At 42.3% G+C, this 16193-nt stretch overlaps 1 protein-coding gene across 1 annotated transcript; it reads left to right on the plus strand.

The window, feature by feature from the left end:
- The first annotated feature begins 610 nt into the window (after positions 1–610).
- Positions 611–1315, plus strand: LOC104216682 (uncharacterized). The gene has a single exon (XM_009766793.2). It carries the CDS (start codon positions 611–613, stop codon positions 1313–1315), a length of 705 nt encoding a protein of 234 aa, XP_009765095.2.
- The last annotated feature ends 14878 nt before the right edge of the window (positions 1316–16193 follow it).

Here is a 16193-nt window from a genome sequence, read left to right on the forward strand (position 1 = left end):
TCTTTGAATGTAGGTGACCACCTTAAACATCTACAAGAAACTTTTGACATCCTGAGGAAGCACATGAAACTTAATCCCGAGATATGCACGTTCGGGGTTAGTTCTGGTAAGTTTCTGGGGTTTCTGGTCTCACAAAGGGGAATTGAGATAAACTCCGATAAAATCAAGGCCATATAAGACATCCAGGATCAACTATCAAGCATAAAGGAAGTCCAAAGGCTCACGGGAAGGTTGGCAGCTTTGAGCAGGTTTATTTCCTAGTCGTCAGAAAAATATCATCGTTTCTTCGCATTACTCAAAAAGAAAAAAAAATTCAGATGGACACTAGAGTGCCAGCAAGCCTTGAGGGATTTGAAAAGGTACTTGTCAAGCCCTCCATTGCTCTCAAAACCCAAAGAAGGTGAAATATTGCTAGTCTACCTCGCGATCTCGGAAGTTGCGGTAAGTGCGGTTTTAGTCCGTGAGGATGAAGGTACTCAATATCCTATTTATTATGTTAGAAAATTTTTAATGGGAGCAGAAACTCGCTACCCACATTTGGAAACCGGCCTTAGCTCTCGTAGTTGTCACTCGAAAGTTGAGGCCCTACTTTCAATGCCACCTGATAGCCATGGTGACTACTTTTCCTCTGCGGAACATCCTCTGTAAGCCCGAGCTCTCAGGCATATTGGCCAAATGGGCCGTTGAAATGAGTGAGTTCGACATAGAATACAAACTAATGGTTGCAATTAAGTCACGGGCCTTGGCTGACATCGTGGCTGATTTCAGTCCGGGACTACTGACTCTGGCAACTAAGGAGGCAATAATGGTGTCGGAATCGACATCGGGGGTTTCGACCTTATTTATGGATGGAGCTTCTAGCGTAAAAGGGTTCGAACTCAGAATAGTCTTAATCACGCCTTCGGGGGAAACCTTAAGGCAAGCCATCAGAACGATCCCTTTAACTAACAATGAAGCAGAGTATGAAGCTTTGATTGCAGGACTCAAATTGACCTGGGGACTTGAATCCGAGGTCATCGAAATAAAATGTGACTCACAGTTGGTGGTAAATCAAGTCTACGGGATCTTTGACATTAAAGAAGAAAGCATGCAACAATACGTGATAAAGGTCCAGGCACTGTTGGCGCGATTCAGGGAGTGGTCAATTACTCATATCCCAATGGAGGATAACGCAGAAGTAGATGCATTCACAAACTTAGGATCATCGACGAAAATAAAGGGACTGGAGTCCGGGACGGTAGTGCAACTGATGAACTCAGTCCTAGACACAGATGGTTACTATGAGGTAAATTCGACTAGTTTGTTCTGGGACTAAAGAAATGAAATAATCAGCTATCTCGAGCACGAGATGTTGCCCGAAGACCCCAAAGCATCACGGGCGTTATGTGCCAAAGCTGCACGATATAGCTTCAAGAGAGACCAATTATATAGAAAATCTTTCCAAGGCCCACTGGCGCGATGCTTAGGAGCATCTGAAGCTAACTATGTCATGAGAGAGGTCCATGAAGGGATATGCGGAAACCACTCAGGTGCAGATTCCTTGGTGCTGAAGTTTGTACAGGCAGGATATTACTGGCCCAGCATGGAACAGGACGCCAAAGACTTCGTACGAAAATGTGATAAGTGTCAACGCTACGCACCACTAGTGCATCAACCGGCACAACCCTTATATTCGGTTCTATCCCCCTGGTCGTTTATGAAATAAGGGATGGACATCATCGGACCGCTGCCACCGGCTCCCGGAAAGGTAAGATTTCTTTTAGTTTTGACTGACTATTTTTCTAAATGGGTGGAAGCAGGTCCTTATCAGAAGATTGGAGAACGTAAAGTGGTCAATTTCTTGTTGGAAAATATAATTTGTAGGTTCGGAATACCAAAAGAGGTAGCATACGACAATGGGCCGCAGTTTATTGGTACAAAAGTTACAAAGATCCTTAAGATTTGAAGATAAAGAGGATTACATCTTAACCTTACCATCCAAGCGCAAACAGTCAAGCAGAGTCAACGAACAAAGTGATTATTCAAAACCTCAAGAAAAGGTTAGAAGCGGCAAAGGGAAAATGGCCCAAAGAATTGCTCGGAGTTCTATGGGCCTACCGAACAACGGCCAAGTCGAGCACAGGAGAAACTCCTTTTTCCCTTGTGTACAGTGCATAAGCTCTAATCTTGGTGGAAGTAGGGGAACCTACTTTGAGATATTTCCAAGCAAATGAAGAATCAAACAACGAAGAAATGTTAATCAACTTGGAACTGCTTGAGGAACGCAGGGATTTGGCGCGTGTAAGAATGGCAGCTCAAAAGTAGAGAACATAGCGGTATTATAATCAAAGAGCCAACCTCCGTTATTTCAAAGTAGGAGATTTGGTTCTGAGAAAAGTAACTGAAAACATTCGGGAGCTCAATGCGGGGAAGCTGGGTCCAATGTGGTAAGGTCCCTACTGGATTTCAGCTATCACTGGGAAAACCAGAATGGAGAAAAATTGCCCAGCAATTGGAACGTGGCACACCTCAAAAGATATCATTGTTGATGAACATTATCTGAGCGGAAAGTAAGTGTTGCACTCTTTTTCCCTTCATTCGTTGTCCCAATTGGGTTTTTCTGGCAAGGTTTTGAATGAGGCAGTGATGGAAAGCATACCACGGAGGCAGCAACAATAAAACCTTTAATAATAAGGCAAACAAGAAAGTTTCTACTCGGGGAAGGTTATATAATCTTTGGCTTGATAGCAAATTCCAACTAGGAAGTTAAGCTTGCTACCGAGGAAAGGTTACTCAACCGTTCACGAGCACAAACCACTAGAGGGTTGTTAGATAGTCTTTTGCTCGATAGCATTGACTCCTAAGGGGAAGTAAGGTGTGTTTCCGAGTTAAGTATTATCTAGCAATTCATTGGTGGAATCTTTGAAGGCACAAGACTTCCAGTGCTCCAATTCGCATTCGAACACTTAGGGGGAATGATATAAGGATACGGCAACAATGACTGCCACGCCAATCGGGAAACAAAAATCTGGAAAAATAAATGCATCATCGGGACCGGGGACTGTGCAGCCAGCCCCGTAGAAACAAGTTGACAAGATAGCCACAAGTAGTGGCAATTTCTTTTAGCATAGTAACTGCTTTTGTACTTTTAAAAATAGAATGAATTATATGAAATGAAATCCTTCTGTTTTTATCTTGTTTCTTGTCTGAATGATGAACTAACTTTGTCATTTGAAAGTTAAACAAGTACTTCAAATGTTAGTGCTGTAATGAATATGAGACATCCACTTCAAGAGTACTGTAAACATAAGAGGGCCCTCTCTTGTGAAAACCCTCACGTTAAAGGGTTGGTTTCGGAAGAATTTATGCCCGGAATCAAAATGCCTTCGAAGAAAAATGTACCCGAAGACATACACGAAAGGATGCAAAAAGTAAACTTGTGCAAATAATATAGACACCATCACGTAAAAGGGTTAATGCTCGGAACCAAAGTGCTTCGAGGAAAATGCATCCGAGACTACACATAATAAAACGCGAACAGAAAAGTGCTTGTGTTTTTCTTAAGCAAATGCAAAGTTTAAAGACTTGCATGGATATTCAAACGAAAGTGAGACTCAAACAGTACTTGAGCAAAAAATATGTTTTTATTTACAAGAACGTGCCAAAACGGCAAAAGACTGCACCGGGAGTCCATTTTTAGCAGCCAACTCAAGCTCCCAAGCCTTAGCAACTTCGGCATCAAATTCAATGATACCTTCTTTGGCCTCTTCCAAGGTTTTCATCCTCTACATGGTATAATATTTTTCGACAACGAGGGAAGCCGCTCGGAGTTTAAGTTCTTCTTTGAGTTGAGTTACCTCGGAAAAAAGGCTTTCCCGGGCGGACCTAACAGACCTGAGGCTAACATCAAGGTCGCGGACAGTTGAACTAAAGAGCCTATTATGCTCAATAGTTTTCATGTACTTCTATTCCAACTAGGCTTGTTTCGCCCCCGAAAAAGTAAACTCTTCCATTTTGGAGTTCAAGGCTGCCTCTAAGTCAGTCACTTTTTCAATAGTGGTAACCTCGCGCTTGATTGCAGCAAGAACGACATCCTAGACTTCAGCCTATTTGGACTTAGATTCAACAAATCTAACCCTCAGTGGGCCAATTTCTTGGCTAAGGGTTACCACCTGTTGCTCGCTTTGCTGCAAACGGGCCTCCAAAACAACAGCCTCAGTAGCTTTGGTTTCCAATTCCAAAAGGCGGAGAACGATTTGGTCCTGTTCTACAAAAGGTTGATCCCACTCAGAAGTAAGTTCCTCCATCTCACGAATCAACCTCTGAAGACCCTCGGAAGCAAGAAAGTTGGCCTACGAAACAAGAGAAGTAAAACTTAGAATACATTCATACAAAAATAGAAGAAATAACAAAGGAAGAAAGGAACACACCGCTAAGGCATTGTGCATGGTGTTATTCAACAAACACTCCCCCAAGAGTGCTTGAATCTTTTCCTAGTCTTTCTCTGAAGCCAAATGCTTCAAACAATTTGCAAGCTCCACCGGCCGGGATAGCATGTTTCATCCGGTAGAGACTGAAAGACTAACATTCCTCCTACTATGGGGATCTTCAGAATGGGCAGCATAATTTTGCCCTAAATTCCCATGAACTGGGGATTGGGGAGGAGGAACATCTCCTTCGTGATCAAATGTGATCGGTGGAGATGATGTAGCAGTTTCTGGTAGAAGAGTGGATGAAGATGGAAGTGATGTAGTTGTTGTTGGTGCTGGTGAAGGCAAGGGTGAAGCTGATGGAGTTGAAAGGTGTGAAGCAGCTGCATCAAATGCAGTGTCGGTAGTTGGGTGCTTGCGAACCAAAGACGACAAGGACTTGGTACTCAGCCCCGTAATACCGGGCACAATAGTTGGGACCTACATGTGCCAAACACACTTGGTAGCGAAGGAAAAACTCTACAATCATGGATTCAAGCTCTCCACTCAAAGAAAACGCACCCAAAGTAAAGGGATACATGTAAAAGTATGTAAAACTCTTCTTGGGGAGGGTCACTCGCTCTGATAGATCAGGAGCAATGATATCCAACTCATGGACGTGGCAGTCTTCCTTTACAGCACGAATACTGGAAGGACGAATGGAAGAAGGGTACCTACTGACAACCTATGTACGAGGGTTAGTAGTAGGGAATTTCTCTTCGAAGTCTTTTGTGGTACTGAGTCTTCTAGGGATGATGGAACCCACCGTTGGAGGAGAAGAATCTTCGGCCATGTTCTTTTTCTTTAAAGAACCGGCACGCTTTGAAGAAGAAGCCATTGAATAGGAGAAGGAAAAGGTTTTTGTTTGAAGGGAATTAGAGAAAAAATGGAGAACAAAGATCCAAATCAGAAGCTCGAAAAATCATGAAGTGCAAAGGAGAAGGATGATGCGTATATGTAAAATTTTGGCGGCTAAATTCATGGCAATGATTACCTCGATAATCGGCAAAAGCTGTGCTGAATCGTGGGATGACGCGTGTTCGAGGAATTAAATGCGTAGAGACGTGCATTTAATCAACTCTTAGAAGCCTTCAGAGGAAGTTATAGTAATTCCTACCAAAATAATGTTTCTACAAACTTCCCGATAATACAAAGTTATGTCATCGAAAAGCAGGGGGACTAACTGTATAGGGTAAAGTATGATATGAAACGTGGTAGTCTAAAGGAAAGACACGTGGGAACCTAGAGGGATAGCCGAAGACCAAACGTAGTTGTTCTACTTATTACCAGAAGGGATAACGTTCATGAAGGTGTATTAAATGATCTGCGTCCGGTAGTATTTAATAAAGAATATTTTGCGGCATTAAGAGCGACGGCCCGTTACAGAGAATTTGGAATTTATGTTCACCGTTACATCTTCATCAATGACCCTCATAATTGATATTAAAGGAGGGCACGATCCTAGGACCTCCTTCTCTAGACACAGCTATAAATATGAGCCTAGTTATCATTGTAAGGGGGACGAATTTTCTGGCTAACTCACACTACATTCTATACAAATCTTAATATAATTTACCTTCTCGCTTTTTGATCTCATCATTGTTGTGCCTGGAAACCTTGTTCCCAGAACCGTCATCTATGTTATTTCATCTATATTTTAAGGCTAAGTATTGTACAATTCTTCAATTATTTTATCATTTCATGATCAAATTAGTTAACTTGTCTAGAAACCACGTATAAATTCAACTGTACAGTTTTATGGGTAAACACAAGTGCTCCCGAAAAAAAATATTGCATAAGTGCTTGGCTTAATTAGGTTAATTAATATAAATTGATTTAAGACGAAACTTATTTTAATCCTCTTCTTAAGGCAAATCTCACTATATTTCACTACGTATAGGTGAAGATAAAATATTAACGCTACAACTAGCATAAGAAGAGTGATGTTAGAAGTAAGATTAGATGAGATCCTACTGTGTAAATATATGAAAATTCAAGTATCTAGGCTTGATGTTATAGGAGAATTGCATGATATAGGTATTTACCCGTAAAACAATATAGTTGAATTTATATGTGGTTCGAGACAAGTGAATTAATTTAATCCTAAAATAATAGAAGAATTAGGTAACTATGCAATATTTAACCTTGAGATGGAGATGAAATAGCAGAAACAGTAGTTCCAGGAACAGATCTTTCGGGAACAACAGTAATGAAATCAAAAAACAGGAAGACAAAGTTATATTAAGCTTTGAATAGAGTGTAGGATATGTTTGCCAGAAAATTAGTGTCCTCTACAATGATAATAGATCTCACTATTTATAGATGTACCTAGGGAACAAGGTCCTAGGATCAAGACCTTCTTTAATGTCACTTATGAGGGCCATTGAAGAATGTGTAACGACAGGCATGAATGTCAAATTCTCTGTAACGGACAGTGTACTAAATACTGTAGAGTATTCTTCATTAAATGCTACTGGCTGGCAGACATTTATTTTATCTTTATGAGTACCATTCTTTCCGGTAACAACAGAATAGTTGCCTTCAGTTTCAGCAATCCTCTGCCTTCGGCTCCATGTATCACTTTCTTATGTGATTATTTTATATAACATATTTTATCCTATGTAGATAGTCTCTCTGCTTTTTAGTGATATAACTTTGTGTCACCGGGAAATTGGTAGAAACATTCTTTTTGGCGGGAATTTTACTGACTCCCTCTGAAAAGCTTCTGATGGTTGATTAAACGCACTTCTCTCCGCATTTAATGCCCTGAAAATGCGTCATCCCACGATTCAGCGTAACTTTTGCCAGCTATCGAGGTAATTATGACCACGAGTTTAGCCGCCTAAAACTTTACTTATACGCATCAACCTCTTTTATTCACGCCTCATAATTCTCCAAACTCTCTCAAACTCTCTTCATTCAACTTGTACATTGTTCTTCAACCTTTCTTTAATTTTCTTCATTAGAGAAAAGCTTTTCCTTCTTATCTAAAATAAAATGGCTTCTTATTCTAAAAACCATAGTTCCTTAAAGAACAAAAGCAAAGCCGATGAAGCTCCTTCTCCTACAGTGAGAACCATCATTCCTAGAAGTCTCGTCACAACTAAAGACTTCGAAGAGAAATTTCCTTGCTAACCCTCGTACATGGGTCGTTGGTAGATACCCTTCTTCCATCCGTCCTTTTAGTATTTCTGATATAAAGGAAACCTTACCCAAGAAGGGTTTTACGTACTTCTATATGTATCTCTTCACTTTGGGGATGTTTTCCCTAAGTGGAGAGCTTGACTCTGTCATTGTGGAGTTCTGCCTCCGTTACCAGGTTGTTTAGAACAAGTGAGTCCTTCAGTGTGGAGGACGATTGCTTGTCTTCGATGCTTGTGCCAAGAAATGGGAGAGGAGTTATCTCTAGCTCACGTAATGAACCTCTATTCCCCCAAGATCTTCCGTGGGGGAATGATTAACTTCAGAAAGTGAGGCCACCATGCACTAGAATCCAGCATGGATAATGATAACGACTGTGGGTGGATGGAATGGTTCGTTTTAGTCGCTACTAGTGACATCATCCCAACCTCGGCTCCGTCTTTCCCAAAATTATAGAACCACACTCGTAAGTATATCATTTGTTTCTTCTACTGTTAAAGACCATTCCTCATCATTATTGACTTTTCTTCTTTCACCTGTCTCAATGACTCGATGGGTTCCCCCTAGGGTTGAGGGCTTGGACCATGGGTTCAGAAAATTTTGGACATTACTACGCCCAAAACCCACACCTGGAAAAAGTTGTCCCTGAAATACGGGTGGATGGCCAAAAATCATGGTAAGTTGAACTCATCTTGTCTTTACCTTTTTTCATAAGGAAGTTGTCTAATTCTTCTCTCCTGTTGAATATAGGTCTACCCAGGACTCAGTTGTCATCCCCGAGGAGGACATTTTGGTAGATCTTGTTGATGTTGTGAGGCTGCTGTAGAAGGTTTTTTGCACAGATAGGCATCTCCGAGCCTGCTTCTAGTGCGAGTGCTTCTTCTCGGCGTCTTCGGCCGGAGAATAAGCAACCAAAAAGAAGGCGTTCCTCCACGGTCGGGGAAATAATAAGAGGGTAAAAAATGTTGTCCATGAGTCGTCTCTAAAGGTCGTGGTAACGAGCCCTCCACTCAGGTCGCTCAAAGATACCGTGATGATTGATGATGATGGAGAAGCTAGCGAGGATGGGCCTTTTCTACATAGAAGATGACGAGCTTCCTCAACCCAACAGACTGCTCAATCTGTTGAGTTAGTTACACCAACCAAGGACGATGCCTTGGCACTCCGGAGGGTGTTTGAGATGGTGAAAAATACCAACTCTCGTTTTTGGATTCCAGTCGTTGTGCCCGATATTATGAGGATGAGTATTGGGTCCCTGTCGTCTTCGGATGACGAGCAACCAACAACAAGTATTGTTTTAGCCGCAGCTGCTTCTCACCCTTCAACGCCATCAGCTTCACCTCCTTCTTCACCAACTTGTCCACCAGCAACTGCTACATCTTCTCCACGGCCACATCTATCCGAGAAGAGGATGTTTCTCTACCCCAATCCCCAGTTAATGGAAATTCGAGGCAAAATTATACTGCCCACTCAGGAGATCCGCAAAGGAGGAGCACATTACTCTCTAGGTCTCTACCGGATGCAATTTTCTATCCCGACTAGTGGAACTTGCTAATTATCTGAAGCTTTCGGCTTCAGAAAAAGATTGGGAAAAGATACAGGCCCTCTCGGGAAAGTACTTATTGAATAATGCCATGTACAACGCCACAACAATATACTCTTCATTTCCTTTGTCATTTCTTTTGTGTTTGATTTAGTAAAATTTTGAGTTTGTCTTTCTTGTTCGCCGGCCAATTTCCTTGCTTCCGAGGGCCTCCAAAGGTTGATTCGGGAAAAGGAATAACGTACCTCCGGACGGGATCAACTTTTAGCCGAGTGGGACCAAACTGTTACTTGCCTCTCAGAACTGGAAGCCAAAGCTACTGAGACTGTTGTGTTGGAGGCTCGTTTGCAGAAAAATGAGCAAGAAGTAGAGACCCTTAGCCAAGAGATTGCCCCTTTTAATGTTCAATTTGAAGAGGCTAGGGCCAGATGGGCTAAAGTCCATAGTGTCATTTTTTCTGCATCCGATCGCGAGGCCGCCTCCGCTGAAGGATTGACTAATTTGGAAGCAACATTGAACTTCAAAATTGAAGAGCATACTACTGTCGGGGCAAAATATTCCCAATTGGAGGAGAAGTATAAAAAAACTATTGAGCATAATAGACTTTTCACCTCTAGTGTCTGCAAACTCGATGTTAGCCTCAAGTCCGTTAGATCCGCCTGGGAAAATCTTTCTGTCGAGGTTGACCAACATAAAGAAGAACTCAAGCGCCGAGCGGCTTCCCTCATTGTTAAAAATACATATGTTATGTATAGCATGAGTAGAAATACCTTGGAAGTGGCTAGCAGGTGTCATTGACTTTGATTCCAAAATTGCTAAAGCCCGTATGCTAGAGTCAGCTGCTAAAAGGGGTCTCCCGGCCAGGCTGATGCTTCCGTTCTTCTGGTTCCGGTTCCAAATCCTCGGGAACTGAAGAAGAACCAGAGGGAAAATATGTTGAAGGCCAAAATGATGAGGGTCAAGATATTGAGCCGGCAGTAGATCTACCTGTATCCCCTAGGGGCGCGGATATTTCTCTTCCTCCGAGTTCCAGAGATGCAACAGCTTAGCTTTTCATTTTTTCCCCAACTTTTGTACTTGTGCCGTTTTGGCACATTTATTGTGAATAAAAACATCTTTTGCTCAAGTATTGCATGAGTCTTTCTGTGTTCTTTTGTTTGAACATTTATGCAAGTTTTAATCTTTGCGTCCTTTCTTGCTCGAGTGTTTTGTGCAAGTTTTACTATTTGCGTCTTATTATGCAAGCCTTTGGGTGTATTTTCCTTTGAAAGCATTTGGATTTCGGGCACAAGTTCTTCCAAAATCAACCCTTTATTGTGAGGGTTTTTATAAGAGAGTGCCCTCTTATGTTTATAGTGCTCTTGAAGAGGACGTCTCTAGTTCATTATGACACTAGCATTTGAAGTGCTTGTTTAACTTTCAAATGACAAAAGCAATTCATCGTTCAGACAAGAAACAAGATATAAATAAAAGGACTTTTCTTTATTCCTTCCATTTTCAAAAAGTACATAAGCATTTGTTATGCTAAAAATAAATTGTCATTTCTTGTGGCTAACTTGTTACAACTTATTTCTACGGGGCTGGATGCACAGTCCCTGGTAAGATGATACAACTATGTTTCCGATTTTCATTTTCCGGTCAATATGGCATTCATTGTTGTCGTATCCTCATATCATTCCTCTCCAGTATTCGAATGCGAAGAATGTGATTTGAACACTGGAAGTTTTGCACCTTTGAGTACTCCACTAATGAATTGCTAGATAATCTTCAGTTCGGTAACAAACTTCACTTCCCCATAGGAATTTATGCTATCGAGCCAAAGACTATCTAAGAATCCCCTAGTGGTTTGCACTTGCGAATGTTCGGGTAACCTTTGTTCGGTAACAAACTTAACTTCCCCATAGGAATTTTGCTACCGAGCAAAAGATTATCTAACTGCTCCGGAGTGGTTCTTTGCTTATGTGCCTTGCCATTAAAAGGTCTTATTGCTGCCATTGAAACCTTCTTCGTCATATGCTTTCCATTGTTGCCTCATTAAAAACCTTGCCAGAAAAACTTGCTTGGGGAAAAACTGGATGAAGAGAAAAATGGTACAGCACATACTTTTAGTACAGGTGATGTTCTTCAGCAATAGTATCTCTTGAGGTGTGCCATGTTCTAGTTGCTTGGCAAATTTTCTCCATCTTGATTCTCCAATTCGTATGAACCTTTCTCAGCGATAGTTGAAACCCAATAGGGGCTTTCCCATATAGGACCTAACTTCCCTGCGTTGAGTTCCCGGGTGTTTTGAGTTACTTTCCTTAGAACCAATTCTCCCATTTTGAAATAATGGAGGTTGGCTCTTCGATTATAATATCTTTCTATTCTATGCTTTTGAGCTACCATCCTTATATGCTCTAAGTCCCTGCGCTCATGGAGTAGTTCCAAATTGACTAACATTGCTTCGTTGTTTGCCTCTTCATTTGCTTGGAAATATCTTAAGGTAGGTTCCCCTACTTCCACCGGCATCAAGGACTCTGATCTATATACAAGGGAGAAAGGAGTCTCTCATGGGCTCGATTTGGCCGTTGTTCGGTATGCCCATAGTACTCCAGGCAGTTCCTCGGGCCATTTACCTTTAGCTGCTTCCAATATCTTTTTGAGATTTTGTATAATCACTTTGTTTCCTGATTCCACTTAACCATTTGCGCTCGGATGATAGGGCGAAGAGGTGATACATTTGATTTTCAAGTCTTCAAGGAACTTTGTGACCTTTGCGCCTATAAAATGTGGCTCGTTATCGCAGGCTATCTCTTTTGGTATTCCAAATCTGCAAATTATGTTCTCCTATAAGAAATCAACCACTTCACGTTCGTCGATCTTCTGATAAGGACCTACTTCAACCCACTTAGAAAAATAGTCAGTTAAAATCAAAAGAAATCTTACCTTACCAAGGGCTTGCGGCGGTGGTCCACCGATATCTATTCCCCACTTCATGAATGGTCATGGATACAGAACTGAGTTCAATGGTTCTGTTGGTTGATGTACTAGTGGTGCATAGCGTTGACACTTATCGCATTTTTGTACAAAAGCTTTAGCGTCTATTTCCATTCGGGGCCAATAGTATCCTACCCTTACCAACTTTTGTACTAAGAGTTTGCGCTTGAATGAGTTACACACATCCCTTCGTGGACTTCTCGCATAACATAATTATCTTTGGAAGCTCCCAAACATCGGGCCAGCGGGCCTTGGAAAGATTTCCTGAGCAATTAGCCTCCTTTGAAGCTATATCTTTGAAGATTTCCTGAGCAGCGTGCCCGGGATGCCTTGGGGTCCTCAGGCAACTTCCCGTACTCGAGATAATCAATGATCTCATTCCTCCAATCCCAGACCAAATTAGTAATATTTATCTCATAGTAGTTATTTGCATTCAGAACTGAGTGCATGAGTTGTACTACCATACCGGAATCCGATCCCTTTATTTCCATTGATGAGACAAAGTTAGCTAATGTGTCTGCTTCTACATTTTCTTCCCTCAGGATGTGCATAATTGACCACTCCTGGAATTGAGCAAACAGTGCCTGAACCTTCACTATGCATTATTGCATGCGCTCCTCTATGGCTTTGAAGATCACGTAGACCTGATTTACCACCAGCTGGGAGTCGCATTTAACTTTTATGACCTCGAAATCTAGTCCTTAGGCTAATTTGAGTCCTGCAATCAAAGCTTCATACTCTGCTTTGTTGTTAGTCAAAGGAACCGTACTTATAGCCTGCCTTAGGGTTTCTCCCAAAGGCGTAATTAATACTATGCCAAGCGCGGAACCTTTTACGTTGGATGCTCTGTCCATAAATAGGGTCTAAACTCCTTGTGTCAATTCTGACACCATCATTACTTCTTTGGTTGATAGAGGCAGCAATCCCGGACTAAAATCATCCACATAATCAGCCAAAACTTGTGACTTAATCGCAGTCCTAGGTTTATATTCTATGTCAAATTCACTTATTTTGACGGCCCATTTGACCAACCTACCCGAGAGTTCGGGTTTATGAAGGGTATTCCGTAGGGAAAAGGTGGTCACCACAGCTATTGGGTGATATTGGAAGTAAGGCCTTAGCTTTCGAGCGGCGACTACGAGAGCTAAGGCCAGCCTCTCCAAATGCGGGTAGCGAGTTTGTGCTCCCGTTAACATTCTACTAACCTAATAAATAGGAGATTGTGTACCTTCGTCCTCACGGACTAAACCGGTGCTTACCGCTACTTCCAAGACTGCTAGGTGGATTAACAATTTTTCGCCTTCCTCCGGCTTTGATAGTAACGGAGGGCTTGACAAGTACCTTTTCAAATCTCTCAAAGCCTTCTGGCATTCCGGAGTCCATTCGAAGTCATTCTTCTTTTTTAGTAGCGCAAAGAAACAGTGACATTTTTCTTATGACCGGGAAATGAACCTGCTCAAAGCGGTCGGAGCTGACCCTGAACGCGCACTTCTTAGGGTTAAGCTTCATGTTATGCTTCCTTAGGATGTCAAAAGTTCCTTGCAAATACTTAAGATGGTCACCTTCGTTCAAAGACTTAACAAGCATATCGTCTATATAAACTTCCATGGTTTTCCCTATCTGTTTTTCAAACATCTTATTTAGGAGCCGATGATAAGTGGCTCTGACGTTCTTTAGCCCGACGGGCATCACATCATAGCAATATGTGCCAAAATTTGTTATGAGCAAAGTTTTTTCCTGATCCTTCGAGTTCATATTACTTTGGTTGTACCGGAATAAGTATCGAGGAAACTCATTAACTCATGCTCGGCCATCGCATCAATCATTTGATTGATGTTTGGCAGTTGGAACGAGTCCTTTGGGCATGCCTTATTTAAGTCCTTATAATCTACGCACATGCGAAATTTATTGTTCTTCTTAGAAACTACTACTACATTAGCTAGCCAGTCCGGATACTTTACCTCTCGGATCGAACTGATATCAAGTAGGCGAGTTACTTTTTCTTTGACAAATTTATTTCTGTCCTCGGCAATAGGATGTTTCTTTTGTCTTACCGGCGGGATGCTGGGATCCAAGCTTAGCTTGTGTACGGCCACTTCAGTCGGGATACCTGTCATATCCACATGCGACCACGCAAAATAATCGGTATTAAATTTAAAAAATTCTATAAATCCAGACCTGAGCTCGGGGTGCAGTCCTGTCCCCGAGTGGAATTTCCTCTCCAAGAACTTTTCAAACAATGCGACTTGCTCGAGCTCTTTCGTCGTGGACTTCATTGTGCCCGTCTCTTCTGGTACCTAGAAATATCTTGGCACCTAATAAGATTCCGGCGCCTCTTCCCCCTGTTTGACTTCACTTGATTTGGGAGCAGGCGCCCGAAATCACATCCATCTTCCTTGACGCTAGTTGGGCACATTTTTTATCTATTTAATCCCCTCGGGAGTTGGGAATTTCAGCAGCCGATGATACGTCGATGGTATAGATTTCATCTCGTGCAACCACGGTCTTCCCAGGATAATGTTGCAACCCATATCACCGTCCACAACCTCAAAAAGGGTCGTCTTCATCACCCGCTCGACATTCGTGGGCAGCAGGATCTCTCCTCGGGTTGTCACACTTGCGAGGTTGAACCCGGCGAGGAGTTTTATAGCCAGAATGATGCTTCCGGTAAGTTTGGCTTGTTCCAATCCCCTTCATTGTATAATGTTGGCCAAACTCCATGCATCCACCAGAACACGTTTGATTTTAAAATCTAATACATTTAAAAAAATTGCCAATGTGTCGTCGTGCGGTAGCAACAATCCGTCTGCATCTTCCTCTATGAAAGTGATGTCTTCACCGACTTCCCGGAGTCTCTTGCTTTGGGTTACTGTTACCTTCGTCTTTTTTACTGCCGAGAAGGTAACCCCGGTAATCTCGATCTCCTCAAAAATCATGTTGATCGTCTGGCACAGGGGATCTTCTCTGTAATTGTTTTTGGCCCAGTCACTTGAGAATTCCCTGAGATGGCCATTTTTCAATAGTGTCGCCACCTTTTCACGTGGTTGTCGGCAGTCCCCAGTCTGGTAGCCGTTCATCCTGTGGTATTCGCACCACAAATTAGGATCTCTCTAGCTGGGATCAGACCTTGTCGGCTTGGGGAACCATGCTTCTTTAATGTTCCTTATAGCTGACACCAACTCTACTACACTGATGTTAAAGTTGTATTCTGAAAGTCTGGGTAGGAAGGATCTCGAGAACCTGATGTTTCCTTGTCCTTTAGCGGTCTGTTGTTTCGACCGCGATCAGTTATTCTATCGGTAGCGAACCTGTATTTCATCCGAAAACCTTTGTTACGTCCTTCGGCCCATTCATAGGGCAAAAATTAGTCCCTCGAAGATCGTCTATCTGCGACGAAATCGTCTTTTGATTTCTCTTTATTCTTCTCTCGACCTTTAGCTGACGCCGGGAAGCCGAGCTGATCATCCTCAATCCTTATCTTTGACTCGTACCGGTTGTGAACATCTACCCAAGTTGTTACTTGGAATTCGAGCAAGCTTTTCTTCAACTTCCGGGAAGCATCGGAACTTCTCGGATTCAAACCCTTGGTGAATGCTTCAGTCGCCCATTCATCTGGAACAGCCGGGAGCAATATCCTTTCTTTCTAGAACCCGGTTATGAATTCATGCAGCAACTCGTACTCTCCTTGTGAAATTCTGAATATGTCGGCCTTCCGTGCATGCACCTTTCTGGCCCTAGCATAAATCTTAATGAAAGAATTTGCGAGCATCTCAAAGGAATCTATGAAATGCTCGGGTAACAGCGAATACCACATCAAGGCTACCCTCGTAAGAGTCTCTCAGAATTTTTTCAGCAAAACTGATTCCATCTCGTGGGGAGATAAATCATTCTCCTTCACCGTCATTGTATAGGTGGTAATATGATCCCGAGGGTCCGAAGTTCCATCATATTTCGGCACATCGGGCATTTTAAACTGCTTCGGGATCAATTCTGGTGTCGCGCTTGGTTTGTACGGCAATTGAGTCTACTTCTTTGAGTCTAGCCCTTTCAGCACCGGTGGTGCACTCAGAATTTGGTCCATGCGG

The sequence above is a fragment of the Nicotiana sylvestris genome, chromosome 11, assembly GCF_000393655.2.
Source record: "Nicotiana sylvestris chromosome 11, ASM39365v2, whole genome shotgun sequence".
In the NCBI taxonomy this organism is placed as follows: domain Eukaryota; kingdom Viridiplantae; phylum Streptophyta; class Magnoliopsida; order Solanales; family Solanaceae; genus Nicotiana; species Nicotiana sylvestris.